The following is a 27,374-nucleotide window of genomic DNA, read 5'->3' on the forward strand; positions in this document are numbered from 1 at the left end:
ACTCAAATTCATAAGTGAGATGAGTGCATTAAATTTTCTCCTCTAGTGGACACCCGTATCCATTTCCTTAAGAACTTCCCTTGCCAGTCCAACTGCAATGGTGGAAGATCCTATCATATCTTTGTTGTCATTAATAAAGAAGAAGATGAGGATATATGAAGTGTAGAGAGAAATTAAGATGTTTATAAAAAATAATTAAATAAGTCAAACTGTAGAATATTGGATACAATGTAAGGGGAGAAAATATTACAATATTCCAATATGAGAATCTCTCATTTGAGGTTCATCATATGATTAAGATGGGAAATTCTGGTAAGTATGATGAGCTCTGATGGGTTGAAGTGTTGGCGGTAGTTCTTCACATATTTGATCTCATCAAATAAGAGATGTGGCTATAAGTTGAGACTTTCGTATTTGAAAGAAAAATAAGAAGGTGTGACGATATCAGAGGTAATGTCCATTACTTTAAGGAGAGAGAGGAGCATCATAGGAGAGATCATTTATGTATGGAAAGGGTTCCCTTTTCCCTTTCTATTAATGTAATTGCATTACCTAATCTTGATAATCCTCTGTTAGATTATATCTTGACCAATCACTGGTTGCAATGTACTCTGCAAGCAATAGGCTTTGATCAACTTTGGCCACCAAATTTCAGTTGGGTTTTATTCCAAAAATCTAACGCAATATAATAAACTATTTATTTAAGTCCATTAATGAATTTTCTCTATATCTAGTTCCAATCAAATCTATTTTGTGAAAGGGTAAGAAAACCTTTATTTTACAAGGGCAAGTTTCTAAATAACAAGTGTATAACAATATAATACAACATAGTAAATGTCCTAAACGTGCCCTTATAAAATAAGGGTTTTGCTTAACCACAAGTAAAAGAGGTGTTCTCAATCGGCGAAGCCTCTAAAGCCTGAGGTGATCTCAATTGGCGATGCTTCTAGGTGTTCTCAATCGGCGAAGCCTCTAAGGTGTTCTCAATCAGCGAAGCCTCCATTGCCTTTTTCCCAAGGTGTTCTCAATCGGCGAAGCCTCCTTAGACTGAGCTGAGTAGTTCTCAATCGACGAAGCCTCCAAGTACTGAGCTTAGGATTTCTCAATCGACGGAGCTTCAAAGCCAATCCTTGCTCTCTCATTTATAATTTAAACTTTTCTAATATAATATATTTAAACTTATTACCTGTAACTCTAACTCCTGTACACCATTTTAGAATAAAATGGCTAATTTCCTCGTAAAAGAGCTGATTTTAGACTGTCATTATCAGTGTGTCTAAAATCCTGGTTCTAAGGGTTGTTTTGTTCTTACAGAACTCCACCTGTCTACCTATGATACGAGGGGGTACATGCTCTGATAACTCACTTATTATCTGTTCTCATAAATTTTTCTCTTTTATTTAACTTCTAATAAGTGCATTTTAGCTGTTATCTCATAACGTGATTAAAGTTAATTTGATTTTGAACTTTTAAAATTTATTTATTAAACAACATAAATATTCATTAAAAACTCTATGATTGGGTAAATACCATTTAATTCTTGTCAAATAAAACTCCAATATTGTTTAGATACGTATGGTACCAAAGACATGATTTAATACATTAAGTGTCCAGAAATGGTAAAAAATGTTAATAAATCATTCAGTATTGAACAAATCATACATAAGGGCATTAATGTTGTAGTTTTCCTTGGCTAATGAACTCTGATTAGCATAGTAATTCTCATCTCATGAGAGTTTCATGTTGAAATGCAAAGCCTTAAGCCATGGAACTCATGGACAAGTACCAAATTTCATCATGAAGATGAAGATACTATGTATCAACTTTCAAAGACAAGAAGAAGATATTATATTCATTTATTAACTTTCAAAGGTTTGAGTCATGAAATTGTACTATGGGTTTCAATGAGTGAACCCTTGCCAAAATGCATTAATTAAGTGTAGACCAGATGATTTTAGTGCTTCATGTACTTTTAAAGTTAATCAAAATGCTTAGGCGTTTTAAAATTATATAACTCATTCGATACTAGCCATCCACCTTTTTATAAGTTTTAAAATCATATATATCTTCAGTTGTATCCCCCCCTTCCTGAAATTCATTAAAAAAGCCAATAATTAACTTTTAAAAATCCTTTTAATTGGGTTCTGACATAATTTTTGAATATATATTTGGTCAGTATTTGATATTCGCGATCTTATTTGTTGTTTACGGCAACATCTAAGCTAAGACGTCGGAAAACTGAATAAGCAGAATATCAAATAGAAGAAAATAAGAGGAATAGGAGCTTGTCAGGCAAGATCAAAGTGTATAGTTGAAGAAAAACGGCAGCTGAGCGTGGTACGTAGAATCTTCAAATAATTTCATCAGTGACATATGTAATATCTCGGATTCTTTTGATTCCTTTCATCTATTCCCAATCAAACGACAGAACCTGTAGGAAGACATTTATTTGTCAAATCCGTTTTGAAATCATCATTTTATTCTCTATTTTGATACCATAACTTAGAACTTGGAAGACCGACGATCTGCTCCCGGGGTTTTCTTCTCGCATGAAGAGAGGGGAGCACTAGCCACTGCTCATCAAATCCTCGAGGCTGCGGACCTCTGGATCTCGCTGGAAGCGCCGGGTGTGGCCCCCCGGGCGTAGGAGGATATATCCTTTTGCCGGGATATACCGCAGCGAGCAGAGAGAGGGGAGGGAGGGAGGGAAAGGCCATCTCAAGATGCTGTCGGGGGCGTTCCGGAGGCGTCAGAGCGCCGTCCTGGGGATGCTGCTTTTCTGCGTCTCCTTGCTCTATCTTCGACTATGGATCCTGGACTACAGCTTTTCCGCCCAGGACCGGGAGTCTCTTCGGTGCAGTCTCCGAAGCCCGTCCCCCAAACATCCGTCTTTCTCGCTTCCTCTTTTCGGCGCATCTGTGCCTCTCTCTGCTGGAGAGCCCCCTACCGCCGCGAATTCTTGTTTCGTGGGCGCCGTTGGTCGATCGTCACGAATGATTATCCGGTTATCTCTTGCCCTCGCAGAAAGGAGTTCCATCGGGCGAGCACGGAAGCGATAGACGAATCCGCGCAGTGGAGGAGGAAATACGACGGCGAGGCCCAAAGAGCGAGGCAATCGGCGGCGAGACTGCTTCAGGCAAGGGCAACTCGCCATTCCATCACACGGCGCGGTTGCGTCCTTTTCCCTTGAAGCTCATTTTGTTTAATGGGTGCAGGCGAATGAAGATCTGGCTAACGCCACAAGGACCCTGGCGATGCTACAGCAGGTACGAAAGAATGAACCGTCAGGCCTCGGCTTGCCTTTCCTCGCCTGATCGATCCCTTCTTCTGTTACTGTTTTCATGTGTCTGTCCTCAGGAAAACGAAAGCCTGCGGGCGCAAGTGTCGTCGCTGAATCTGACGGTGGAGACCATGAGAAGGCGCGGCTGCGACCCGATCGCTGCAGCGAAACACAGTTGACTTCACAGGCAAGATGGCTCTGCAACGTTTCAATTTTATTTTTGTTTTTTTTTATTTTCCTCTTGTGGGAAGAAGAATAAGCCAAAAGGATCGAGCCGTGGAATGTGCACAGACAACAGTAAATGAAAACGGGATGATGAATATACAGTCACCGCGTTCAGGAAAACTTGAATCAGCGAGGAGATTCGATGGAGGGAGGGGCCGCGACCTTTCTTATCACCGAGACGACGACGCCATGGTCCAAAAGTTGAGGAGATAAGAGGGGGTGACGACGAACCAGCTCAAGAAGGCCATGGCCGTCGCCGTCTCGAACCTGCCGCAGTGGTTCTGCGCGCAGTTATTGAGGTCGTTGCTTATCAGCACCGTGATGCCCGCCGACGAACACGCCGCCGCGAATGTCAGCGTCGACGTTATCTGCAGCACCGACGCCACGATATTTGCATTACAAACTTTCAAACATATGCGGATTAATAAAAACACCATCTTTCAGTAGAGTCTGCTCAGTACTCACCCCATCACCGACCGTGAAGAAGCAAACGACGTGCGGGTTCCGCAGGCTGCGTTTGACAAAGAGCGCGTACATGTCCAAAAAAGCGAGCGAAAGACTCCATATGCACTGAAGAGTGACGGCTGCCACGAGATAACTGCCGCCATTGAAATCGCAGATAGATTAAAGTCCGTCACTAGGGGGATCGATCGATCGCACAAGACTATCGGGAGACGATGAAATCGACCATAATGATCCGATATTTACTGTTTGGGAAGCAACGAAAGAAAAACAGGAACAAAAGAAAACTAAGTTTTTCATGAAAAACAACAGCGGAAATACGTCAAATCGTGACAACGTGACAACCACATTTAGCAACATTTACAACACATGAGTTCATAACAAATCAATTAACTAATAATAATCATTCGGCTCCATTTCTACGTCATCGGAATGCACAAAACCTCCAGGCGAAAACGAGTCAAAGATCAGTGGCAAACAAACGCAATAAGCTACTTGCCGGTAGCCCACACCCTTCGGTAATTCCAGAACATCACACAAACCAACTCTATAATGTAGAACTCTTCTCATCCAAGAACCAAGCTCAAAGACAGCCCAATTTTGATATTAGTTCCAGGCAAGAAATATACAGACATCCAGCTGCCCTGATGTTAAGCTTCCTAATTATACTCTTCTTAATTGCGGCCAGGTTCTGCCATCTCAGTCTTTGCACAGAACCACGTTTAGCTTGGGTGACGTTTAGCTTATCTGTGCGCAATATTGTGCCCATCTCATTATGAAGGCAATCATATATTAGGAGGTTAAGACTGCATTAAGCATGATATATCCGTAAGAAAACGTCATCTCATTCTTCTGGAACACTACAGGGAGTACGAAACCGATAAGATATAAATCCTAGAATGAAAAAAACAGGGAATTCACATCAGAAGACAAGACTGAGCTAGGCGCATCGTTACTGCGTAATAATCCAGCACTCGATGCAGAATGGAGTGCGAGGAAAAGTACAGCCGAAAAATTTTACGAACTTATACTTCGCATCTAGCTCGAACAAATACAAGCAGATATCGGCTACCCAGATAGCACATAAACCACCTCCAGCCTACAGTCTAAGTATTTACAAGAACAATGTGGAACATGGATGCATCCTCCCAAAAGGAATCACACATGTTGGTGGTTAACAGCACATTATAGTTCTTAATACCGGGTCCTAGTGTTTCCGCATAAGGTTCACTGGCCCTGCATGCCCCCAATGATGAGGTCCTCGTAGTGTCTTAATTCAGCTATTGAGCAACCTGGGCACGCGCGGACGGGTTAAGGAAAAGCCCCATGCTATTGCATCAGAACAACGATGCGGCATGTGATCACTTAGAGAGTGAAGGGCCAGCAGCAGCGATATGGTAACAACAGGAAGTGGGTATGGCTTCTTCTTCGGGCTCAAATTTCCAGAGACTCAAAGGACCGAAAAAGTTTCGAGTGATTTCCGAAAGATGTTGCTTGCAGAAGGATGTTGATGTAACCTGACAGTTTTTGATGTCCACTAGTCTTTATTTGCGAGGCATGGGCCGAGAGACTACAAATTCGGAGTCTATTGAGTTTGGAGCCAAATGCCACGCAAAGAATTTCATCGAAATGTTCATGTTCATCGCTTGTCCATGACCTGGAGCATTCTAGCATACAAATGGAGACACGCAAACATGCAGATGGATGGATAGTCTCTTTCTTTTAAAGAGAACGTGCAAGTCCAAATTAAGGGAGATGAACAGTCCACTGGTCGAGAAAAAAGTGATGGACTATCTTTCGTTCAATCTGGGGTGCACCCACAACATCTGGCGGATCGAGGGGGTATCTTTCTAGAACTCACCAGCAAATAAATGCTCCGAGAAATGGCGTCAAGAAAAAAATAAGAACGGAGAGATAACTTACCAGAAAGCTGTGACGGAGGAGAAGTCGTTGGCGGAGGCCATGAAGCCGATCGCAGCCACCCCGAAGGCGAACTGGAGGAGGCGGAGGGCGAGGCCGCCGTGAGTCCCGGGCGTGCCCTGGATGTCCTTCATCCTCACCCTCGGCAGGTTTTCCGGATTGGCATCCGCCGGCGGCGACACTTCCACCGGATGGACCGCAGGCCGGCTGACGCTCATCTCTTCTACAAATCAATCATAAGAGATGGAGGACGCGCGACTCCCCACGGCTCTCGGATCTAAACTCGAAGACTGGGATCGATCCAGGCTGGGGGACGAGATGAAATACCCGATCAACCCAGAACTGGAAGAGGGGGGAGACGCGGACGAGAGCAACAGACGAAACCCTAGCGTGGGACGGTCACTGCACCATGCTCGGAGGGGAACTCCTTCCGATGTCGCGCGCGGCCGGAGAGAATTTCGGGCATCGGGCGGAGATCCAGCCAGACGAGAGAAGAGGGAGGGGATGGGGACGGACGGCGTCGGCTAACGAACGGGATAGGAAGGGCCGATTCTTTGATTCTTTCTTTCCCCGGGTGGGGGGAATATAAAAGGTGCCGGATTTAGAATATTACACAGGACTAATTAGACTGGTCAAACTATGGGGTTTGGCATCGAAAGGCCGCGGGCGGGCAAGTCCGCGCGCGCGGCCGGTGGTCCGATTCGCGTGGCCTCGAGCGGCCCACGCCTCAGACACGTGGCCTGCTGTTCAGCACCAGATTAAGGAGTCCGACGGGCGCGCTTGTCGGTCTCCCCGGGTTCGGACAACGGTCGCGCGTGTCAGTCTCCCCGGGTTCGGACAACGGTCGCGCGTGCCACAGCCGCGGTCAGATTCGGACAACTGTCGCGGTGGCCTGGTCCGGGCTGGCGTCGAAGAGAAGCTCCGCAAAGGTGCCCCCGCCGATGCCCTTGGCCAGTCTCCCCGGGTTCACCCACGCGCACCTCCTCCCCGCCTCCCCCTCCTCGGCCGCCAGCACCTGCACATTTTGGCGCCCCCAAATTTATTCCCCTCCCCCGACATATCCATGGGGCGAACCCATGGAATCCATCAAATCCCGGCCCCGCATAATCCAGCCATAGTTCCATCGACTTACCTTGACGAACGGGGCCAGATCAGACGGCATCAACAGCACATCTGGCGCCGCTGAGATCGCCAAGGCTTCCGGGGCCAGAGACAGATCCAGGGGGACTTCTGTCGACGGTGGATACAGAGGATAGAAGCTGTCCAATCATCGCCAAGACAAGTTTACGTCACAACTCCGCCGAGTTACCTGGAAGATGATAAGAGAGGGGGCCGAAAAGAGATGGGAAGACGGGGTCAGTAGCAGTTGATCACCTCCGTTGGGCGAGGACATGGTGGGCGAGTCGGCCCAGCCGGTCTCCGCCGGAAGTTTCCGGGGTAATCTGTGCAATCTCCTCGCTGCTCAGGTGTTTGAGGATGTCCACCGAGCAGCCGCCGACGACAACCTGATACATGGATATAACAGAATTGGTTATTTGCAATGAAGATTGACCGCAGCCATTGGCAACCCCGAGTAAACAGTCATTGATCGCGGGTGCCTTATTTCTTCAGTGCTGAGTAGCGTCATTTATATACAATTCGCGCACCTCATTGGCAGAAAAAACGCACGGATTCGAAAGACAGCTTATCTGCAAGACAAAGAGAAAACAAGATGAAAACAAGATACAAGAAGCAAGCAGGAACCTTCCGGTTTCTTTCAAAGCGAAACAAACATCGTTTACCTGGTTCTTGATTTCTTCGGGTGGGAAGATCTCGAAAGCAGGCTGGGCAGAGAACAAGGATAGCTTCAAATCAAAAGGAGAAATTCGGAGTACGACACAAAAGCAGATATAAAAATAAGGAAAATCGCGGAAAAAAGAGTGGAAAGGAGAAGCAGAAGTGGATTGTTTGGAAGGACCTGAGGAAAAACATGGTCGTGATTAGCATCACGCGTGGCTGGCAAAAGGACGACACGCACGGCCGAACCCATCAATTCGACATAGTCTTGGAGCTAAGTTGAAGAAACCAGTAAAATGAAACTGCTTTTGAAAAAACTCGGAAGCCAACTTTAGAAAAACTAAGCTCTCTCAAAGTAGAGTACAGACCCTCGAGATGATTTCCACTTTGAATATGTCGTCAAAACTCGTATTCGCAGTGCCATTTTTAATTTCCGGGTGTTCAGAATCAATGAAAGGCCCAATCTGTCAAGAGAACATAACCAGATCGGAGGTTCAGACTACACCTCGCAGGAATAAATAAGTTGGAGTTCTAATAACTAGCGCTGGAAGATCAGCTTACCAAGACAAGCAGTTGCGGGGATTTTCTGCTTGCATAAGCTAGTAGCTCGGCCAGGGGCTCAAACAGTAGATTGTCGCTGGTAGTAAAAGGACCGGCTGCCACAATCTAATTAATTTGCACAAGAGTAACGCGTATTAACTTCACTCCGAGGTCCAATCATGTCTACGTAGTTTAGATAAATCGTTCGTGAACCTTGGCCCAAGATTAAGAAAATTCGTGGGACTTTAACCAGGGCAGGTAAAGAATCATCAGTATTTCTGCCGGATTGAATGACAATCACAAAAAGGGATAAAAAAAACCTCAATAGATAGAATTGGAGAAAAAACACCCAGCGATATTCCATCTAAAAACCATAACCGATCGTGCAAAGAAATAATGCCATATCATTGGGCAACACATTGCGAAGGAGATGCAGATAAAGTCGGTAGCCATCACACAAAGGAATCTTCGTTTGGGGCGTACCAATGATAGGCGTCGTGAATTATCAATATGAGAGCCAGGCAGAGATTCCTGATCCATGGCTTGCTTTTTCGCAGAAGGTACATCGGAGGGGACACATGCAGGCAAGAAATCTATCACCTTGGACGCAATTAAACAATGACCACTCGGATTTACTCCCTCAACGCCAATGACCTTGAAGCGAAATTCGATGCCAACATAATTATACAAAAGGATCATCTAAACCTATCAGGTTACAGTTGATTATTCTGACAAAACTGGTTACCTGGCCTGGGAACACTGAATAGGTCTTTAATTTTTCAAGATCAAGTCGGATGCGCTGCCCACCCGATTGCTCCGCACTAGAATGATAACCAGTTTAAAGAGAGAATGAACCAAGACGATGGTCTTAATACGGATGTTGTCCATTACCTCCCTTGCAGCGAGACAGAATTCTTGTTCATACGGCCTTCTCCGTCGCAGCAGATCATACCGACAGTAAATATGTTTTTCTGCGATTAATTTAGATATGATTCATAGCAGCTCGTCGATAAACATCTTTTTAAAAAACTTATGCTTGAACGATTTCTGATTCCGATTGCTGAAAAGTAATTTCTTTTTCCTTGACTAGATGATTCATCAACCAATTAAAAATGTGTCGTCATGAACAGTTGGCCAAGAACTTTAGGAAACGTATTTTGGATTCGAATACGGGTCAATAATGAGATAGATGACATCGACAGATGTCGGATTCCAGGCAGGCTTGAAGCCATCCGTCTGGACCTGAATATTATAGGATTGTGGACAAGATCAAACCAAATAAATGATGCCCGGACAATATAGAAATGACCATTTGAAAAAAAAGGATGTTTACCTGGGAGGCCAACGTGGCATCTGTAGGCTCTCCGTGAAGCCCAGATGCAACGAAGTCAGAAATACCCTTCTTGATGCGGCTTTCAAGGGCGATAAACTACACAAGTAATGCACACAGTTAATTCATGCATAATCCTGAAACACATCACACCAGAGGCAAATACCTTATCCTCAATCTTGTCGTACATAAACCTGCAACCCGGCCTCGGCTCCGAACAGTGAATCTTCAACGTACACATGTCTGCCGGTTTGACCCTCCTTATCACAATATCCTCATCTTCTTCAATTTGTTCATTATGTCCATTCTCTGTATTCTGAGGATTCAAGCTAAATTGTGCCACAAATTTGTTGGTTCTTTGCCCAAAAGGAGTCAGTCGATTGCTGTTGGTGCTAGCTCGCTTGGATGAAGATCTCTCTTTCGCTTGAGAAGTTTCCATCGTATTGTCAGAATCGAGGTTTTGTGTCTCAGAAAGAAAAATTGGAGTACTAGGCAGATTCTCGTCTCCGACGATATCCTCATCTTTCACGAGTCTGCAAGGAAAGATGACATCTTAGATACCCCCCCTCTCCTTGTGACGAATGGTCACAGAAGTATTGATGGACTAAGTTTTGTCTTTCCATGTTAAATTTCTAAAGTAAAGAAAGTGAATTATTTAGCAGCGAACATACGTGTGCATATCATTACTAGAGTAAATATGCATGCCAGACTCCTCCCTGATCATGCTTTCCTTCTGTTCGTTCAGAATATGCGATTGAAAGCCACTCATATGCGCAGCTTCGACCGCAAGCCCAGACAACTGCCTGCAATGAAAACATGATTATACAAATAAGAACTGAAAACAATATCTACCGCAGGAAAAAATCCAACTCATCTATATTATGACATCTTTTTCTGAATGTTGGAGGGAGTTCAAAAGTAAACTGTTCGTTTCATGACCAAACTAATTCCTGCGAGAGAAATAAGGAAGAGACTAACGCGAGGATGAATTCATGATTTTAGACTAAGAAAGTTAAACGCTAATAATCACGGGGAAGGGGGAGGAAGCATTAAACAACGCCCTGTTTCGGAGTAAGGAGACCGTATTCATCCTCGATGCTATCCTGTCCCCGACTGAACAACGGATATTCCCCGCCCTATTGCGGCCCTCATTTTCGCTAGTTTGCTTCTCCCACCGAGAATACATAGCCAATCGCAGAGGCTGCAATCACAATGAATCATGGTCGAGGACTCGAATCATCATGCTAAATAGTTATCAATCTCCAACACTTTCCCCGTTTCTCCGTCACCGTCCACTATAATTAGTTGCTTTAATCTCCGATAAATTTGTTTTGTGGATATTTTGAAGCGTACCAATGGAAGATGTTGGCATTTATCAAAAGGACAACTTGCGTTCAGGGTCTAAAAAATCCAGAACGTAGGCTTGTTGTGCTGGTGTACGATTTGGAGGTGGAAGCCGATTCATTCTTTGTTCTCGACATGGAAACACATGGTTTTTCTTAACGGTTGCTTGAGGTTATAATGGGTTATTCTGCGATCTTGATTGCAGTTCCAGCAAAAACAATATTCGCACATTCGACAAACTCGATAATTGAAATGGCGGAAGTCTCTTCTGGTCCCCTGAAAAACGGGTGTTGGATAGAGTAGGTATTATTCGTCAGATCGGTTAATCATTCGAGCGGCCATGGTGTTTGGGTCGATGAGGAAGGAGAAAAATGTAGTGTGGGACGAATCGATGAAATGGAATTAATTGTACATGGAAGCAGGGGCGATGAAACTCACCTATTAAGGTAGTAGACCTCCCAGTGAGAGACGAGATCCGACGGACTGAGATTGTAGTTGATGCAGAACGCCAAACCTGAGAACAGATGCGAGAAACGAGCACCGAAGCGTTAGGCGGCCCCTTACATTCGAGGTGAGGATCACACGGGAAGGACGAAAAACACAGCGCTGCAAAAGGGAGGAGATGGGGGATTACATTGCTGAAGAACCTGGGCTTCATCGTCAAGAGAGAAGCCGCTTCTCTGGAACTCAGATTTAATCTCGTCTTCCATGCGAGGCGTCGACGCACAAGGCGAGATGCTCCTAAACTCTCCGTCTCCGTTGGCCCTTGCACCGTCCCTAAGAGAGGAGCCCCGGAGATTCCCTGGAAGAGGGCGGGAAATCGAAGGGAAAGAGAGGGAGTGATCGCGCGGGAACTCTGGGCTTTATTTATTTCCGAACTGGCATGACGCGGAGAGAGACGCCCAAGTTGCGAATCAGAAGTCAAGGAAAACCCAAATGGTGGGGACCTCCCTCTCCCTCGGACATGCTGCACCCCCACCCTCTCCCCCGTCGGCGACGAAGCTCGCGGCAGGTGGATCGCTCTCATGTCTCGTCCGGGAGGACGAGAGGGCTGCTCCGGCGGATCAAGAAAGCCGATAAACGCTCTTCGAGAAATAGCGCTTCGGCGATCGTCTCATGACTCCATCGGTTCCGCCGGATCGGTTGGCGGCGACTGATGGCGCGGAGAAACCTACATCTTGCCGCGGAGGCCGCTGCCGCCGCCTCCACCTCTTCCGCTCTCCGCTCTTCCAAATACGGCGGCATCCGTGCATCTCACGCTCAGCTCCTCAAGTCCGGAGCCGACATCTCTGGGGACGCTCTCCCCGCCGCACATCTCGTCTCCTCCTACTCTGCGCTCGGCCGCTTCTCGGACGCACTCCTCCTGCTGGACGAGAGCAAAGACCCCGACCCGTGGCGTCTCTCCAGCGTCGTCTCCTCCTTGTCCAAATCCGGCTCGCCCAGAGATGCCTCTGCTGCTCTGACTCTCTACCGCCGCATGCTCCGCGCCGGCTACCCGCCGAACAGCTTCCTACTCCCGAGCCTTCTCAAGGCCTGCGCCGCCCTACGATGGCATCGTGCGGGCGGGCAGCTCCACGCCCTCGCTTCTGTGTCCGGCTGTGTCTCGGAGGACCCTTTCGTCCAGACCTCTCTCGTTCACATGTACCTGCGTTGCGGTCGGGCGAACCATGCGCAGCGGGTGTTCGAGACGATGACCTCGCCGAGCGTGGTCTCGTGGAGCGCCATGATCGGCGGCTACGCTCGGACCGGCTGCCCCGCCGAGGCCCTGGATATTCTTGACCGGATGCGCGCCTCCGGAGTGGAGCCCAACGTCGCGACCTGGAACGGGATGATCGCGGGATTCGGCTCCAGCGGCCTCAGCCGGGAGTCGGCCCGCGCGCTCGAGGCGATGCACTTACAGGGCTTCACTCCCGACGGTGCCACCTTCTCCAGCGTGCTCCCCGCGTTGGCCCAGTTAGAGGACGCGCTCGCCGGAATGCAGGCCCACGCGTACATTTTCAAGCTCGGCCTCGCGTCAGCAGATGCCTGCGTGGTGAGCGCCCTGGTTGCCATGTACGGCAAGTGCCGGCTCGCGGACGAGATGGTTAGAGCGTTCGAAGACGGGACGGGTCGGAAGAGTGAGGCCGACGTGGGCTGCTGCAACGCGCTGGTGTCGGGCCTCTCGTTGAATAACCGGGCCGGCGAGGCTCTGCGCTGGTTCCGGGAGTTTGAGCGGGGGGGGCTGGAGCTGAACGTCGTCTCTTGGACGTCGATCGTGGCCTGCTGCGCCCAGAACGGGGAGGACGCGGCGGGGCTCGACCTCTTTGCGGAGATGCAAGCCGCGGGGGTGAGGCCCAACTCGGTCACCGTCTCCTGCGTCCTGCCGGCCTGCGCGAACACGGCCGCCCTCGGCCACGGCAAGTCCGTCCACGGCTTCTCTCTCCGCAACGGCATGACGGAGGGCGTGTACGTGCGCAGCTCCCTGGTGGACATGTACGCCAAGTGCGGGCGGATCGTAGACGCCCGCCGCGTGTTCGACGACCGCCCCCGCCCGCGGAACGTGGTCTCCTGGAACGCCATGCTGGGAGGCTACGCCGTGCACGGCAAGGCCAGGGAGGCGGCGCGGCTGTTCGAAGAGATGAGCGCCAGCGGGCAGCGGCCGGACGCGGTGACCTTCACGTGCCTTCTGGCCGCGTGCAGCCAGGCGGGGCTCACGGAGCGGGGGCTGGCGTACTTCGAGGCCATGTCCCGGGAGTACGGGGTCGCGCCCCGGATGGAGCACTACGCGTGCGTGGTCAGCATGCTCGGCCGCGCTGGCGATATGGAGCGCGCCCGCGCCCTGATCGGGGAGATGCCGATGGAGCCCGACGCCTGCGTGTGGGGGGCCCTCTTGGGCGCGTGTCGGCTCCATGGCAGCGTGGCGCTGGGGGAGATGGCCGCCCACAAGCTCTTCGAGCTGGAGCCACGCAATGTGGGTAACTACGTCCTTCTCTGCCACATCTACGCAGCCAAGGGCCTGCGGGGCGCGGTGGACGGGGTGAGGGACCGGATGAGGGCTCTGGGCCTGAGGAAGAACCCCGGCTGCAGCTGGATCGAGCTCAAGGAGGAGGGCGGGTTCCGAGTGCATGCCCTCCTGGCCGGGGACCGGTCGCACCCGCGGATGGGCCAGATCCTGGACAAGCTGGCCCGTCTGGGCGAGGAGATGAGCAGGCTGGGCCACAGCCCGAGCACGGAGCTGGTCCTGCAGGACGTGGAGGAGCAGGATAAGGAGCACATCCTCTGCGGCCACAGCGAGAAGCTGGCCGTGGCGCTGGGCCTCCTCAGCACCCCTCCCGGCACCCCGCTCCGCGTCATCAAGAACCTCCGCATCTGCGCCGACTGCCACGCCGCCATCAAGTTCATCTCCCTCGCCGAAAACCGCCAGATCTTCGTCCGCGACACCTACCGCTTCCACCACTTCCACGACGGCCGCTGCTCTTGCGGGGATTACTGGTAACCTGGGCGGCCTCCACCCCTATTTTGTCCCCCACTTACTTATTCTCAGCTCTGTCTCTCACTACGCTTGTACAGCCAGAAGAGGACGTGTTAATTTATCAGTCTATCCATGTACATCACCAGTCTACAATCTGCCGTGAGGCACTGGATGCAGCAGCAGTAGCGGGTGCTCCTGCTGCCCTGGGCTGCAGCAGCTTCATCATGAGGTAGAAGCGCGTGTCGGGGCTGATCCTGGGCGTCGGCCAATTCGCCTGCTCGGGGATCCTGATGGGCTTGTACCCCTGGCCCCTGTACAGCCTCACCGCGGCCTCGTTGGCCTCGTCACAGTGCAGGGCGATGGCCCTGCAGCCCCAGACCTGTGCCATGGCCTCCGCCTCCGCCACCAGTTGCTTGCCGATTCCCCGTCCCCTCGCCGACTCCCGAACGGCTACGTTCGATATGTACGCAATCCCCTTTCTAGCAGAGTATGGCGTCATCATCATCATCGTCGTCGTCGTCGTCGTAATTCATGCCGGGGAACAAAAAAAACCAGGGGGAACGAAAATTTTGTTAAATCAATACCACACCTTCTGGAGCGGAATGGACCTTTCCTAGGAAGGTAATCGGCCACCGTGTCGACCGTCAGGATTCCGGTGACAGATCCGCGGCGGAGGCCTTGAGCAAAGCCGACGCCTCGCAGGAAAGTGTAGCCGTCCATCGGTGCGGCGGCGACGGCGACAAGACAAGATCGCATGCATCCCGCGGGCACCGAATATCCGGCGAGCTGCGCCACGAAACGATTGACCCGTAGCGCCAGGTCCAGCGGAAATTGGTAGCCCGGAAAGAAGGAGCTGCAGTGCGTCTCCGCCACCTCCCAGCAATCCTCCAGACGCGCTTCGCGAACCACGACCTCGGGGCCCCCCGCGGGGAATCGGAGGTCGACGCTCCGGCTAGCCCGGCATGCTCCTGTCGTCCACCAATTTATCATAAGCAGAGGGAGTTTACACGCGAATTGCGAAGCATACACCGTGAAAGAGGTGGCCACCAAAAGAAAATCTCGCGAGCTGTCCCGGGCGCAACCAAGATAGTCAGTCCAAAACGGCGTTGCGTAAGAACGGGGGAAAGTCCGGGGTCAGGGGACTCGAATCTCTGTTCACAAGATTACCGAGACTCCATCGGATACTAGAAAAACCGTCGGGGAAAAGAGCAGATTGTAATTTAATCCATTACTTGAGCATGGGTGAGAAAGAAAGCCAATTGAAATCATAGATCCATCCCCTTTCAGGCTTTCACAATACGTGCGAAAGAAATCCTCCGACTTCCTGAAAAAAATCAAGAGCTTTCCTGATTTGGCGAATCGATCGCTGAGGGGGCTCTACCTCGTCTTCGCCTCGGCGTGCTGATGGAGTGGACGGCACTGGACATATCAGCAGCTTCGCGCCATTTGACGCCGCCAGGGAGGCGGGAGAACCAAGAACTTGGAGGGTTGAGAGATAGACTCTGGAGGCGAAAGGAGGGCCAATTGCGCGCCAAAGCAGAAGAACAACAAGACGAGAAATCGAGAGAGGTCGATCCCATTTCCCCTCCCGATTTCTGGCAGTCTTCTCTTTGCCCCGTCCCTCACCTCGGCATACCTTCTCTCTCCTCACTCTCCTCTCTCTCTCTCTCTCTCTCTCTCTCTCTCTCTCTCTCTCTCTCTCTCTCTCTTAGAGCAGTAGGAGATTCCATTCTGCCGGAATCCTACTTGTGGACGTCTCTATGGCCACATAAGATTTAATTGAGAAAATATCAAGGCCATCAAAAATTAATCTTGCTCGCAATTCTCCTTGTTTACTCAAGTGACGAGATAGCCCATGATCGGTTCACCTCACACAGTCACCTTGATGGAAATGTAACGGATGATGTGGTGGTGACAATGCAGGGGTAGTGACGGTGACGTGTAATGAGGTGTACGCGACGGTGACAGGATACCCTGGACGAATGACGTGACAAAATGTCCGTCACGGCTGACGGCCGTGACGTTGTTTTTATGCATTTTAATGAGGGTTGATTGCACGAAATGTCCCAAAAATTTTCAAAAATCTGAGATATATCCCGAACTATTTTTTTGGTACGGTATATCCCAAGCTCTCTAAGTAGGGTCCAACATATCCTGGTTATGACGTGGAATCCATCGTGGCTGCCAGGTGGAATCCAAATGACAGCCACGATGGATTCCACGTCATAACTGGGATTAACCCTTTTCTCTCTCTATCCTTGATCAAACCTAGTTGAGAGAGAGAGAGCGAGAGAGGCGTTCTTGAGAGAGAGAGCGAGAGAGAGAGGCGTTCTTGAGAGAGAGAGCGAGAGAGGCGTTCTTGAGAGAGAGAGCGAGAGAGAGAGAGGCATTCTAGAGAGAGAGATGTTCTAGAGAGAGAGAGATGTCGCCATGGTTCGAGCAATTCATCACGCATCATCATCCGTCCCATCACATTCGGGGTGTCATGTCCCCGACGCGCCGTTCCATATAAAGACGTGATGAGGACGTGACGAATGACGGTTTCTCTGTGACAATGACGTCTGGAAAATCTTTGGATGACGTGATTCGATGGTTGACAGAGAGATTCTGATGCGTGACCACATAGCCTAGTCTTTAAAATCATTGATTAAACTCTAACTCTAATTATAGTCAATTTATATTAAATTATATCATTTAATCTTGTAGGCTTGTTGGATGAACAACAAATGATAATTTTGGATGAACAGAACAGGATTGAATGGCCGTCCATTTCCATTATCTTTCCATCTAATTTGATTTCAATGAGATAATTGTAGGTCCCAAATCTTTATCATCACCATTCTAGATAGAAAGAGAGAGCTAACAAGAGAGGGCAAGAGAGAGAGAGATAAAGGAATCGTCACAACCATCTGAGATTACAATAGCTTATGATGTAACACGACCTGCCAGGATCGAGCGACTCGTGTTAACACCACAAGGAGTGGAGGGCAGAGCGATGGAGCGGCAACACGGGGCAGTCGCTTCGGCGGCGGTGATTGGGTGTGCCCGGCTTCGTTCTGCTATAAAGCGGCAAAGATAGGCGTCGGCGGTGCAGAGCGGCAGCTGTATATCCTATTGCAGCATGCACTTTGCAGCGGTAAACTAGCGGCGGCATGTCATCCAGCGATCGACTCCCCTGAAGCTTCTCTAGGAGACTAGAGTCGTGGGCATGTGGCGATGAACGATGCAGCGGCATAAGGCGGCTACACGTGACATATGGTGCAGCGGCATAAGGCGGCTGCTTCTACATTCTATCGGTGGACTAAGAAGGCTTAACTACGAAGGCTGTAACTAACATGGCTATAACTAAGAAGGCTGTTACTACGAGGGCTCTAACTAGCTAAGAATTGACGGAGGTGAGCATTGGAGGCGACGGGTCGTTTGACGACTACTCTTCTCAAAACTACTCTACGGATTCTAGGTGTGCATATGGCGCCAGTAGATACGGTGGCGCAGGTAGGCGCCGTTACGGGGTTTGAAAGCGAGCGCGATAAGAAGGATGGCGACGGCCACGGTTGGTCGCGGGCAGGCCATGGGTGTACGAGGACGGATGAGGGCAGTTGAGGTGATCGGAGATGGCCGAGGATGGGAGGGATGGCGGAGGAGATCGAAGGCGGATGTAGTGGGCGGAGGAGGATGTAGGAGTCCGAAGATGGCTGGCGGCGAGTGACGCGGCTGGAGGTGGCAGTCGCAATTGGACCATGACGGCAACGAGGTGGTTGGAGGTAGGAGACCATCGGAGGCCTAAACCGACCAGAGGCCGTTGGAAGTTGTCGGAGGAGGACGGAGGGCCTTGAGACCGTCGGAGGGTCGAAGGAGGGCAGAGACGGCTATTGGCGAACCGAGTGAGGCTGGAGGGGGCCAGACGCGGCGGGGGCATCCGGGTGGTCCAAGACGGCCAGAGGACTGAGGGCGGCGGGGGGCGGCTGGCGGGTGGGCAGCTAAGGTGACCATTGCAACCAGATCGACGGAAGCGGTCACGACAACCGTGGCGGCCGTGGCGGCAGTCATCGGACGAAGCGGCCAAGGCAGCCGTGGCGGCCGCACGCAGTTGAGGGCGCCCGGGCGGTCGTGGAGACCGTTGTGGCTGCGGCGGCCGTGATCGGCCGAGGGACCGTGACGGTGTGGCACAGGCGAGGTTGTCCATGACGGCCGGAGCAGCTACGGGAGGCCGTAGACGGCCATGGGTGCTCGGAGAATGCTCAAGCAGCCGTGGGCAACGGGAGACGACCTGAAGTTGCCGACGAGGCGGATGAGGGAGCCCCATGGTCGCCAAGGAGGCCAAGGCATGCGGAGGTAGCTGAGGGCGGCTGAAGGCAGCCGTCGGTGGCCGGAAATGACCGCTGCAACCTAAGGAGGCTGCGGCAGTCTCTGGTCGCTACTGACTCCTTACGCCGCTACTGACTCCTCCGCCGGAGATGACGACTAGGATGGCCGAGGGGATCCATTGCCGCCGAGGCGGCGAAGATGGCGGCACCGGCGAAGGCGGCGCCGGCGCTCCGGCGACGGGAACGGGAACGAGAAACCCTAACTGCCCCTTTCTTGAGGGCAATTTCGTAAATTCGCCAAACTTCCAAAAAACTCTCAAAAAACACTAAAAACTCTAAAATATTCTTCTAAAATGCCTAAAAACGAATAAGGGCTACATTTTGCAAAGCATTTTCAATTCCACTTGGTTCTTGGTTCTTTTTCTCCATACATGGGACAAACTTCCTTTTATAGGGAAGGAGGGAGCCCTAATCAGTTAGGGAAGTACAACCAAACAACCAAACAAACAAACAGAAAACAACAAACCAAAAAAATAGAAAGATAACTCCTTAAGGCCTGATGGTCCCCCATCATCCTCCCATGGTGGGGAAAGCTCAACCTTGTGACCAACTCAATGCCTCAAGGCTTTGATACCAACATGATGTAACACGACCTGCCAGGATCGAGCGGCTTGCGTAAATATCACAAGGAGTGGAGGGCAGTGCGGCGGAGCGGCAGCATGGGGCAGATGCTTCGACAACGGTGATTGGGTGGGCCCGGCTTCGTTCTGCTATCGAGCGGCAAAGATAGGTGATAACATGCTAATAAGAGTTGATAAAGTGCTAATTTCATCGTATTTTTTGGGAATTTAAAGCATAAAACATTTATTTTTAGCGCGTGTTATCATGATTTTAGGTTAAAATAATAAATTCCTTGAATTGCAGGCTAAATAACACTTTTCATCAATATTGTGGTCAATTTTTACGCAGCGAGTTAAGCGCATGCATAGCATGGGGCGGGTCTTCCAACCGTGCAAATTGCGCGTACAGGATGCGGTGTGCACAAAGGAAGGCCTGCCACATTAGCTAATAAGGATGTGTTGTACGCACTGCGTACGCATAAGAGACAAAACACAACGGAATCGAAAGAGCTGTTATTCCGATTCCGCGGTGATAAAAGAGGAAAATCGAGATTTAAATCTTCATTCTTGATTTTTTTTAGCTCGAGGATTGATTGCCTAGCCTCCTCGAAGACTCAAGATTCAACCAGGAAGGAGTTGGAGCTCGATTTGGTGAAGAAATTCGCAGATCCGTCGCCGCAATTTTCAGCAATTTCAAGTCAGATTCGTGGAAGATTTTCGGTGTTCATTGCTCGAAGTTCGCCCAGATCGATTCTCTGAGTATTCCAGGTGCCTCTAGGTTATCTATGCTTTAATTTTACTCTGTTATTTCGAACTTAATGATAGAAATTTGAGAATTCCGTGTGTTCGCCGTTAGTTTTCTAATTCTGATTTTAATCAATTTAATTTGTAGATTTTAGTTCGTTTTAAATTCATACATTCTAAGTCGATAATACACTTGCAATTTCGAATCAAACTCCCTCCTTGAATTGCATAAAATCGTGAGTAGAATTCACGACATCGTTCTCCTTGAATAAGCAAATCGTAACTTGTGTTCACGATTTGCTATTTGAGGATATATACACAATTTCGAATCAATTGGTATAAAATAAAATATAATAATAAAAATTCTGCTTAAACTTCTTAAATCCGTGAGAAATTAATCAAATAAAAATACAATTTACGAGAAAATACTATCTTAGGCATCCTAGTCCAGGAGAAGTTTGAATTAATCATTAGCAAAAAATTTGGTAACAACTATTGGGATCAATTTTCTTCTCTTATTCGTTTCTAATTGACTAAAAAGAAAATTTTAAAAATTATACTTAAGCCACTTCGTAGTGGATTAGTAGTAATTCTTACCAAGGAGTGCTAACTGATCATAAAATCTGTCAAAAGTAAAAGGAGCTTGGCTATTAAAACTTGAGTGCTACTCCCTAATTTGAGGAAAACTGAATTCACCGTCGCCTCCCTATGATCGACCCCTTACTCAAGTATTAAGGGATATATAAATTTAGTGATTAAGTTCGAAAAACTCCCTAAATAACGACATATAAACGTAATTTTTGAGCTTATCATTTGGCATTGTCGGTGTGGAGCGGCGGCTATATATCCTACTTCGCAGCGGTAAACTAGCGGCGGCATGTCATCCAACGATCGTCTCCCCTGAAGCTTCTCTAGGAGACCAGAGTGGTGGGCATGTGACGATGAACGGCGCAGCGGCATAAGGCGGCTGCATGTGACGGACGGTGCAACGGCATAAGGCGGCTGCTTCTACATTCTATCGACGGACTAAGAAGGATTAACTACAAAGGCTGTAACTAAGACATGCTTTAACTAACTGCGAACTGACGGACATGAGCATCGCCGGGTCGTCTGGCGAGTACTCTTCTCGAAACTACTCAAACGAACTCTAGGCGCGCATATGGCATGGGTGGACACTATGGCGCAGGTAGGCGCGGGTAAGGGCACCTGAGGGCGGTCGGGTCGGCTAAGGGCGAACGATGCAGTAGGGGGCAGCAGAGGTGATCAAAGACGAAGACGGTCGGGTCGGCTGAGGATGCCCGGGATGGACGAGGATGCCCGGGACAGTCGAGGACGGATGGGATGGAAAGGTGGAGGCCAAGAAGGCCGTAGAGGTGGAGGGCGGAAGAAGCGGCTGAGGGCCATGTGGTGACCGACAGCTGTCGAAGCGGTTGAGGCTGGCTAGAGGCGACCCGGGTCGGTCTGAGGGTGTCGAGGCGGTTGAGGCGGCCGAAGCAGGCGTAGTCGGCCGGAGGAAGCCGAAGGGGCTGTTGGAGGGGCTAGAGGCCGTCGGAGGGCCGGAGGCGGACTGGCGAACGGCGGTCGGACGCCTGAGGGCGGTCAGGCAGGGCGCTCGTGGTTGCCTGGCGGCGGTGGCGGCTGTGGCCTGCGCGGCGGCCGTGGAGATCGCGGCGTGGAAAACGTGGTAACCGCGGTAGCTGTAGAAGTCGAGGGTGAACCGAGGGATGACCCGGTTGCGATCGAGCAGTCGAGGGTGACCGACCATCCGAATGGTAGTCGTGCGGCGTGGCCGCCAAGACCGCCCGGCCAGCAGGGCGGTCTTGGCGGCTGTAGACGGTTGGGAGGCCGAAGGGGCGTCCAAAGGCGGCTCAGCAACCGACCGTGGTCGGCAGACGAGGGCGGATAGGTAGCCAGGGCGCTTGAGGGCAGCCTAGCTGGCGAAGAAGGCTCGGCAGCCAAACAGCCAGTCGATGGCGGCCGGGCGATTGGGCGATCGGGGCGACTGGCCTCGATAGGGCGGCCCTGACGGTCATTGGCCGCCGTAGGCCGTTGGAGGCGGCCGGGAGATCCGAAGGCGGCAGGGATTCTCGAGACTGCCTGAATGGGCCCGAAATGGCCGGGAATAACCAAGGTTGGCCGTCGGTAGCGGCCGGCCGCTGTGGACGGCGATTCGAGTTGATCGAGGGCCCGTGGCGACCGGAGAAGGGTCTGAGGGGAGTGACGAAGGCCAGAAACACCAAGGTAGATGGCCGAGGAAGTTTCTTGGCCGCCGAGGTGGCAGCGTTGGTGGCGTCGGCGAAGACGGCATCGGAGCTCCGGCGAAGACGACGAAAAATGTCCTAACAACATTTCTCGGTGGCATTTATGTAAATTTCTCGAACTTCCAAAAACAAAAAATAACTCTCGAAAATTCTTCTAAAAAAAATGCCTAAACTCAAAAAGACAAAGGGGCTACATTTTCTCAAATCTTTCAATTGCTCATGGTTCCTCTTACAATGGGCATCCTTCCCCTTTTTATAGGGGAAATTATGGGGCCCAAGCAAGGCAAACAAACAAACAAACAACAAACAAACATCAAACAAACAAACATAAAAGAAAAACAGAAAGATGCTTCCTTAAGGCAGGATGGTCCCCCATCACGCTGGCCCTGGCTGCTGGCTTGAGGCCTAATACTTGTGATGTTCCATAGCGGCCCAATAAGATCCCCCTTTTTTATCCTTTATATATATATTCCAATAATTGATGTAGGACAGATGAGGGTAAAGGTGACTGTAGAGATAAATAGGGTAACGACGGGTGGTGGGTGCTAGGAGGGTCGAACGGAGGGATAAAACAGACCACAAAAATCCACACGGTCGATTTTAGAGTTTAGAAACCGGTGAAAAAAAACTGGTGGTGCAGCTCCGATCCTCGTAGAGGGCGGGAGTACTGTCTTCACCCACCGCGACGATGCCGAAGCACCAAATTCAATATCCAAATTCGCGTCACGAGGAAATCTCACGATGAAGGAGATTTTAGGGAAAATTCAAACCAAATCAAATCTGAGGGCGGTGGAGACTTCTCGCGGAATACTGGACGAAAAAACACTTCAACACCAAAGAGTTCAGGTATACCTCAGCACCGTAGTGTGTGAAGAGGCTGCGGGAAATCCTGATTCATGACGATGCGGGACGATCCCGGGGGTTGACCGGCCCAATGGATGAAGGATTCTGGTCGATCCAAGCTTGCACGGACTGGCCAAGGGCGGATGGTCCGAGGTCAGTCCCGGAGCGGTCCTAGGACGGCGTGGGAGAGCGGCCAAGGGCAGCCTTGGAATGGCCCTTAGTGGGCCATCTGGAGCGGCCCTTGGGCGGCTTGGGAGGGTGGCCAAGGGGCGGCCTTGGGCAGCCCTGAGTGGGCACCTGGGCGGCCCTTGGGTGACCTTGAGTGGGCGGCTTGGACGGGCGGCCAAGAGGCAGCCTTGGGGCGGCCTTGAGTGGGCGGCCTTGGGGTGGCCTAGGAGGGCGGCCAAGGGGCAACCTTGGGGCGGCCCTGAATGGGCGGTCTGGGCGGCCCTTGGGCGGCCTGAGAGGACGGCCAAGGGGCGGCCTTGGGCGGCCCTGGGTGGGCGGCCTGGGCGGCCCTTGGGTGGCCTGAAAGGGCGGCCAAAGGGGTGGCCTTGAGCGGCCTGGGAGGGCGACCAAGGGGTGGCCTGGGAAGATGGAGAGAGAGAAGAGAGGCAAGAAAGAAGGAGAGAGAGAAGGAAAAGAGAGAAATGGAGAGGAGAGTGGCCGTCGATGCGACAAGGCAACGGCGGTAGTGGGGCAGCGGTGGTAGGGTTGGAGAAGGGTAAGGGAGGCTGGGCAGTCCTCCAAGAAGAGTTAGAAATAAGCTCGATTCCTGAATAATGACTACCTACTGTTTCTTGTAACAATGGCCTATACTTATAGGCCTTGTAGGAAAGAGAAAATACAACGTAACGACGAGAAATTTAAGATGAGAAATTAAAGACGAGAGACGTGCTTCGTGTCACGTCAAGGGCAGTTGTTGATCTGCCGTTGGCGACGTGTCATGATGTGTGAAGGAGCGTGCATGCGTGATGTCGGTGTGTTGACTTCGTCCAAAGGTGGTGGCAGCGTGTTCGTAGTGGCAACGTTGACTTTGGTTGACGAAGGTGACGCGTCCAATGTAAATGCATTGGCGTCCTCGCCATCAATAATATTTCCCTATCTCTTTCTTCAAATTTAATACAGTATTTTTCCTCGAAAACATTTCATAGACAAGATACTAAATAGAACATGAGAAAATTAGATAGGTGTTAAATGTATATTTAAACCATTAAAATATTTAAATAGTTTAATTTGCATAAAAATGACATCAAAATGCATTGTTTTTATCATTTGTTCTATTTAGTGCATAACATGCAATATTTCATAAAATAGGGCAAAATAGACATGAATTGATCCCAAAATGCTATTGAAATATGTATAATTACATGACATATAATTGGTCTATCAGCCCCCCAAGAAAATCGCTTGGAAATACCAAGAAAAAAGAAAAAGTTGATGAAGCTTTGTCGTCCTCAACCCTCAAACGCTTCCACAGAATGATGTTGCTTAATCTACTTCAACTTAGCCCCCAAAGCCTTCTTATTATGTCCCCCAAAGCCTTAACCTGAGTGATCAGAAAGATCTAGCAATAACAATATATTTCTGAATAATGTATTCTCCTCAACAGTACTTAGTATTGATGGCTACTCAGAATAGTATTTAAGACAATGATCAATTTTAAGTATTTCAACGAGAAAACTTTTATGTTAAGATTTTATTAATTGTTAGATAAATATTCAAAAATATAACTATGACTTCCCTTCAGTAATACCTCCTTGTTTTTTGTCGTTCTTTATTCAGTCCTTTTCTCATTCACGTTTTTCTTTGAATAAAATTCTCAATTCGCATTTGATCGTCGATGGTTAACATTCCAATAGATTTTTCAATCCTGCACCAAATGTAATGATTCTACGTGGAACGGTTTTGTAACACAATTTTGCACAATATTTATCACACGCAAAGTATTTAAAAAAATCCCAGAAACTCCAAAGATCAATCTTTCAATGTCCTTTGTTTACCGCTTGATTCCTCCATGTCCAAATTCAAACCCCTTTAACTCTTTCCAAACTCAACCAAATGATATGATTCAAATTTCTTTGGTTTTTTATGGATGTTAGAGACAATTCATATGTTGAAAAAAGCTCAGAATCAGTATAAAAAATATGCTAAAAGTAATGAACTTATCACAGGGTTGATTGATGTTATTTTGCAAAGTTTGGATGTGCGAAGTTTGTATCCCAGCCTTATTTTCTTTGAATCTTGACATACAATGCACAAAAAACCACAATTCCACATTATATGGACTTGGATTTATGTTATAAACAACTGATCTCTTAAAAGAATGCTCAAAAACTGCTTCAAAATTGCTCCAAGACTTGATAGATCTCTCTAGCTTTTGGGCTGCAATTTTCTAAGGGCAAGGAGAAGGGGGTTTGGAATTAGGGCTCAAAACTGCATATATGGACTTGGAAATCTGAAAGGGTATAATGATAATCTTTCAAAATTCCAACAGTCATATTCATTGATTATGATTAAGCAATATAAAATAATAATCATTTTAATTTTTATATTATAATTTTTCCATGAATTCAAGATACCTTTAAAGAGTTAAGAGAAAAAACTAGCAGTTATGCTAAGAACTTGAGATTTCAAATATTATTAAAATTTTATATATGTTTACCGCAACATTAAAACAAAGATACGACCATTGGATCATAGTATCTTGATGTAATTAATTTTCATTAAAGCATCAATAAATTCAGCTTTAAATGCTCAAAGGTAGTAATTAAGATTTTGAACAAGTTATTCAACATATCAAGTGAAGACAAATTTATACATATACCTGAATAGTGGTAAAAACTATGTTTATCTTCATGTCATAAAATTACAAATCCTAAAATACATGGTTTGACTTGTTCAGTGTATAGTAAAACTAAGTAACATTTTAATATATCTAAGACAACCATCACTTTCCTCATTTAATTTTTCTTTTTTTATTTTCTTTCATTAAACCCTATAATTCCGATTATTGTAGAAATGCACTTATGATGGCGGATCCATTGATTTGGGTCTGCGAAACCCAATCACTGTAAACCCAATTTAAATATTGGGATATATTTTTGAATTGTTAAGTTTTTTTTTGTATGTTTGAGATGAATCTGTCTCTCCCTCCCTCTCTCTCTCTGGCGGCTAGGGATGAACAGGTGGAGAAGCTCCATGATTGCCAGCTCAGTTGGAAGCTGACAGACTTGTTCATTGTATGGGCAAACTAAGTAACCTTTTAATATATCAAAGGCTCTTATTTTATCTTCACATACAATAAGCCAACTACTTGACTGAGGGCCTATTGTGCTTTGATCACAACCCATATTGAGGCATTCATCACTTTGAACATTCATCAAAACACACATCAAAGCATTCTGCTAAAAATACCCTTAAAGCTTAATCTTCATATGTATATTATTGAAAAATAAGAGCATAAAGATGACATATTTTAACCCAATTTATGATTTTTCTTATAAATGGGGATGAGAACTAATTTGGAGCGATATGAGAACCATCTAATTTGGGAAAATGACACTGATGATTGTCTATGTAGACAATGACCCTCATGGACAAGGATGGTGATTGTCATCAACAGGGACATCGGCAGTCAACAACAGAGACAAGGACAACCAACAATAGGGATCAGCATTGTCTGTGTTGAAAATAATTTTTAGGAAGAAATCCCAAGTGCTATGGTAGAAATGTGGATTATAACAACGCTGGCAAGAAAAATGTGACAAAATATAGAGATAGATACTGAGAACCTCCTTATGTCACCGACGTGACATCAACGTCCACGGCTCTTAGTACAGGGCACTGTCTTGGCGTGTGGTACAGTAAAGTAACTCCTCCTTGAACTCCCAAGTCAAGGGAGTAACCACCAAGAGAGAAAGAGAGAGATGGAGAGAAGTGTGGAAGAGACACGAAGAATAAACAGAAAATACCCTTGATGGCTGTAGTTCCTATTAGGGTTCAAAGGGGGTGAACACCCCTTTAAATAAGAGAGAAATGGGCCCCAAATGAGCATTGTCTGCGTCGATTCTTACACCCTCTCTCAGAGGGCTTAGACAGGGGGCTGAAAAATTCCCAACATTTTGTAGTAGTAATGAGCAACATCTGCGACAAGGAGAGGACCTTCGGCAAGGCAGTTGAAGACTCTCACTCTCTCTCTCCCTTAGTCTCTCTCTTTTTATCTCTATTACTCTCTATCAATGCTCTCTCTCTTGCCTCTCTTTGTGTTC

At 48.5% G+C, this 27,374-nt stretch overlaps 5 protein-coding genes and 1 long non-coding RNA gene across 9 annotated transcripts; 3 read left to right on the top strand and 3 right to left on the bottom strand.

Moving 5' to 3' along the window:
* Positions 1 to 2,708: 2,708 nt before the first annotated feature.
* Positions 2,709 to 3,757, top strand: LOC144711776 (acyl-CoA-binding domain protein). 2 transcript variants are annotated; one of them, XM_078585813.1, is made up of 5 exons: positions 2,709 to 2,854; positions 3,025 to 3,136; positions 3,216 to 3,266; positions 3,358 to 3,467; positions 3,621 to 3,757. In XM_078585813.1, the coding sequence occupies exons 1-4, from the start codon at positions 2,724 to 2,726 to the stop codon at positions 3,457 to 3,459; spliced, it is 396 nt and encodes a 131-aa protein (XP_078441939.1). In that variant the 5' UTR covers positions 2,709 to 2,723; the 3' UTR covers positions 3,460 to 3,467; positions 3,621 to 3,757. The 2 variants fall into 2 exon arrangements, with proteins under 2 accessions (XP_078441939.1, XP_078441938.1); XM_078585812.1 differs by having other exon boundaries at positions 3,358 to 3,625.
* Positions 3,578 to 6,435, bottom strand: LOC144711775 (CASP-like protein 5A1). The gene is made up of 3 exons (XM_078585811.1): positions 5,891 to 6,435; positions 3,971 to 4,103; positions 3,578 to 3,873 (listed from the first exon to the last, which is right to left on the bottom strand). Exons 1-3 carry the CDS (start codon positions 6,103 to 6,105, stop codon positions 3,676 to 3,678), a joined length of 546 nt encoding a protein of 181 aa, XP_078441937.1. The 5' UTR covers positions 6,106 to 6,435; the 3' UTR covers positions 3,578 to 3,675.
* Positions 6,422 to 11,804, bottom strand: POLA2 (DNA polymerase alpha 2). Of its 3 annotated transcripts, none has more exons than XM_078585807.1 (16): positions 11,512 to 11,804; positions 11,316 to 11,391; positions 10,205 to 10,336; positions 9,700 to 10,066; positions 9,537 to 9,632; positions 9,095 to 9,174; positions 8,949 to 9,024; positions 8,687 to 8,749; positions 8,225 to 8,329; positions 8,032 to 8,127; positions 7,845 to 7,937; positions 7,669 to 7,710; positions 7,534 to 7,575; positions 7,262 to 7,392; positions 7,020 to 7,146; positions 6,422 to 6,902 (listed from the first exon to the last, which is right to left on the bottom strand). In XM_078585807.1, exons 1-16 carry the CDS (start codon positions 11,585 to 11,587, stop codon positions 6,753 to 6,755), a joined length of 1,752 nt encoding a protein of 583 aa, XP_078441933.1. In that variant the 5' UTR covers positions 11,588 to 11,804; the 3' UTR covers positions 6,422 to 6,752. The 3 variants fall into 3 exon arrangements, with proteins under 3 accessions (XP_078441933.1, XP_078441932.1, XP_078441934.1); XM_078585806.1 differs by having other exon boundaries at positions 8,687 to 8,857; XM_078585808.1 differs by lacking the exon at positions 8,687 to 8,749.
* Positions 11,805 to 12,033: 229 nt separating this feature from the next.
* LOC144711771 (Pentatricopeptide repeat (PPR) superfamily protein) lies at positions 12,034 to 15,297 on the top strand. Its single transcript, XM_078585805.1, has 2 exons — positions 12,034 to 14,348; positions 14,427 to 15,297. Exons 1-2 carry the CDS (start codon positions 12,034 to 12,036, stop codon positions 14,443 to 14,445), a joined length of 2,334 nt encoding a protein of 777 aa, XP_078441931.1. The 3' UTR covers positions 14,446 to 15,297.
* Positions 14,426 to 16,043, bottom strand: LOC144711774 (Acyl-CoA N-acyltransferases (NAT) superfamily protein). The gene is made up of 3 exons (XM_078585809.1): positions 15,710 to 16,043; positions 14,918 to 15,296; positions 14,426 to 14,807 (listed from the first exon to the last, which is right to left on the bottom strand). The coding sequence occupies exons 1-3, from the start codon at positions 15,906 to 15,908 to the stop codon at positions 14,468 to 14,470; spliced, it is 918 nt and encodes a 305-aa protein (XP_078441935.1). The 5' UTR covers positions 15,909 to 16,043; the 3' UTR covers positions 14,426 to 14,467.
* A 3,202-nt stretch (positions 16,044 to 19,245) lies between these two features.
* On the top strand, positions 19,246 to 22,399 carry LOC144712094 (uncharacterized). The gene is made up of 3 exons (XR_013583728.1): positions 19,246 to 19,425; positions 19,605 to 20,023; positions 20,859 to 22,399. It is a non-coding gene; the product is annotated as an uncharacterized LOC144712094 (long non-coding RNA).
* The last annotated feature ends 4,975 nt before the right edge of the window (positions 22,400 to 27,374 follow it).

This window comes from Wolffia australiana, chromosome 14 (genome assembly GCF_029677425.1).
Source record: "Wolffia australiana isolate 7733 chromosome 14, ASM2967742v1".
NCBI classification, from domain to species: Eukaryota; Viridiplantae; Streptophyta; class Magnoliopsida; order Alismatales; family Araceae; genus Wolffia; species Wolffia australiana.

Excerpts from the sequence above, each read along its gene's own strand:
- LOC144711776 (XM_078585813.1), top strand. The coding sequence starts at position 2,724 with ATGCTGTCGGGGGCGTTCCGGAGGCGTCAGAGCGCCGTCCTGGGGATG. Across the intron at positions 2,855-3,024 it reads CAGGACCGGGAGTCTCTTCG|AAAGGAGTTCCATCGGGCGA; the intron begins GTGCAGTCTCCG and ends TTGCCCTCGCAG. Across the intron at positions 3,267-3,357 it reads CCCTGGCGATGCTACAGCAG|GAAAACGAAAGCCTGCGGGC; the intron begins GTACGAAAGAAT and ends GTCTGTCCTCAG.
- LOC144711775 (XM_078585811.1), bottom strand. The coding sequence starts at position 6,105 with ATGAGCGTCAGCCGGCCTGCGGTCCATCCGGTGGAAGTGTCGCCGCCG. Across the intron at positions 4,104-5,890 it reads TCCTCCGTCACAGCTTTCTG|TTATCTCGTGGCAGCCGTCA; the intron begins GTAAGTTATCTC and ends CAATGGCGGCAG. Across the intron at positions 3,874-3,970 it reads TCTTCACGGTCGGTGATGGG|ATAACGTCGACGCTGACATT; the intron begins GTGAGTACTGAG and ends TCGGTGCTGCAG.
- POLA2 (XM_078585806.1), bottom strand. The coding sequence starts at position 11,587 with ATGGAAGACGAGATTAAATCTGAGTTCCAGAGAAGCGGCTTCTCTCTT. Across the intron at positions 10,067-10,204 it reads TCTAGTAATGATATGCACAC|ACTCGTGAAAGATGAGGATA; the intron begins GTATGTTCGCTG and ends CTTTCCTTGCAG. Across the intron at positions 7,147-7,261 it reads CATGTCCTCGCCCAACGGAG|CTTCTATCCTCTGTATCCAC; the intron begins GTGATCAACTGC and ends ATGATTGGACAG.
- LOC144711771 (XM_078585805.1), top strand. The coding sequence starts at position 12,034 with ATGGCGCGGAGAAACCTACATCTTGCCGCGGAGGCCGCTGCCGCCGCC.
- LOC144711774 (XM_078585809.1), bottom strand. The coding sequence starts at position 15,908 with ATGGGATCGACCTCTCTCGATTTCTCGTCTTGTTGTTCTTCTGCTTTG. Across the intron at positions 15,297-15,709 it reads CACGCCGAGGCGAAGACGAG|GAGCATGCCGGGCTAGCCGG; the intron begins GTAGAGCCCCCT and ends GGTGGACGACAG. Across the intron at positions 14,808-14,917 it reads GGTCCATTCCGCTCCAGAAG|AAAGGGGATTGCGTACATAT; the intron begins GTGTGGTATTGA and ends ATACTCTGCTAG.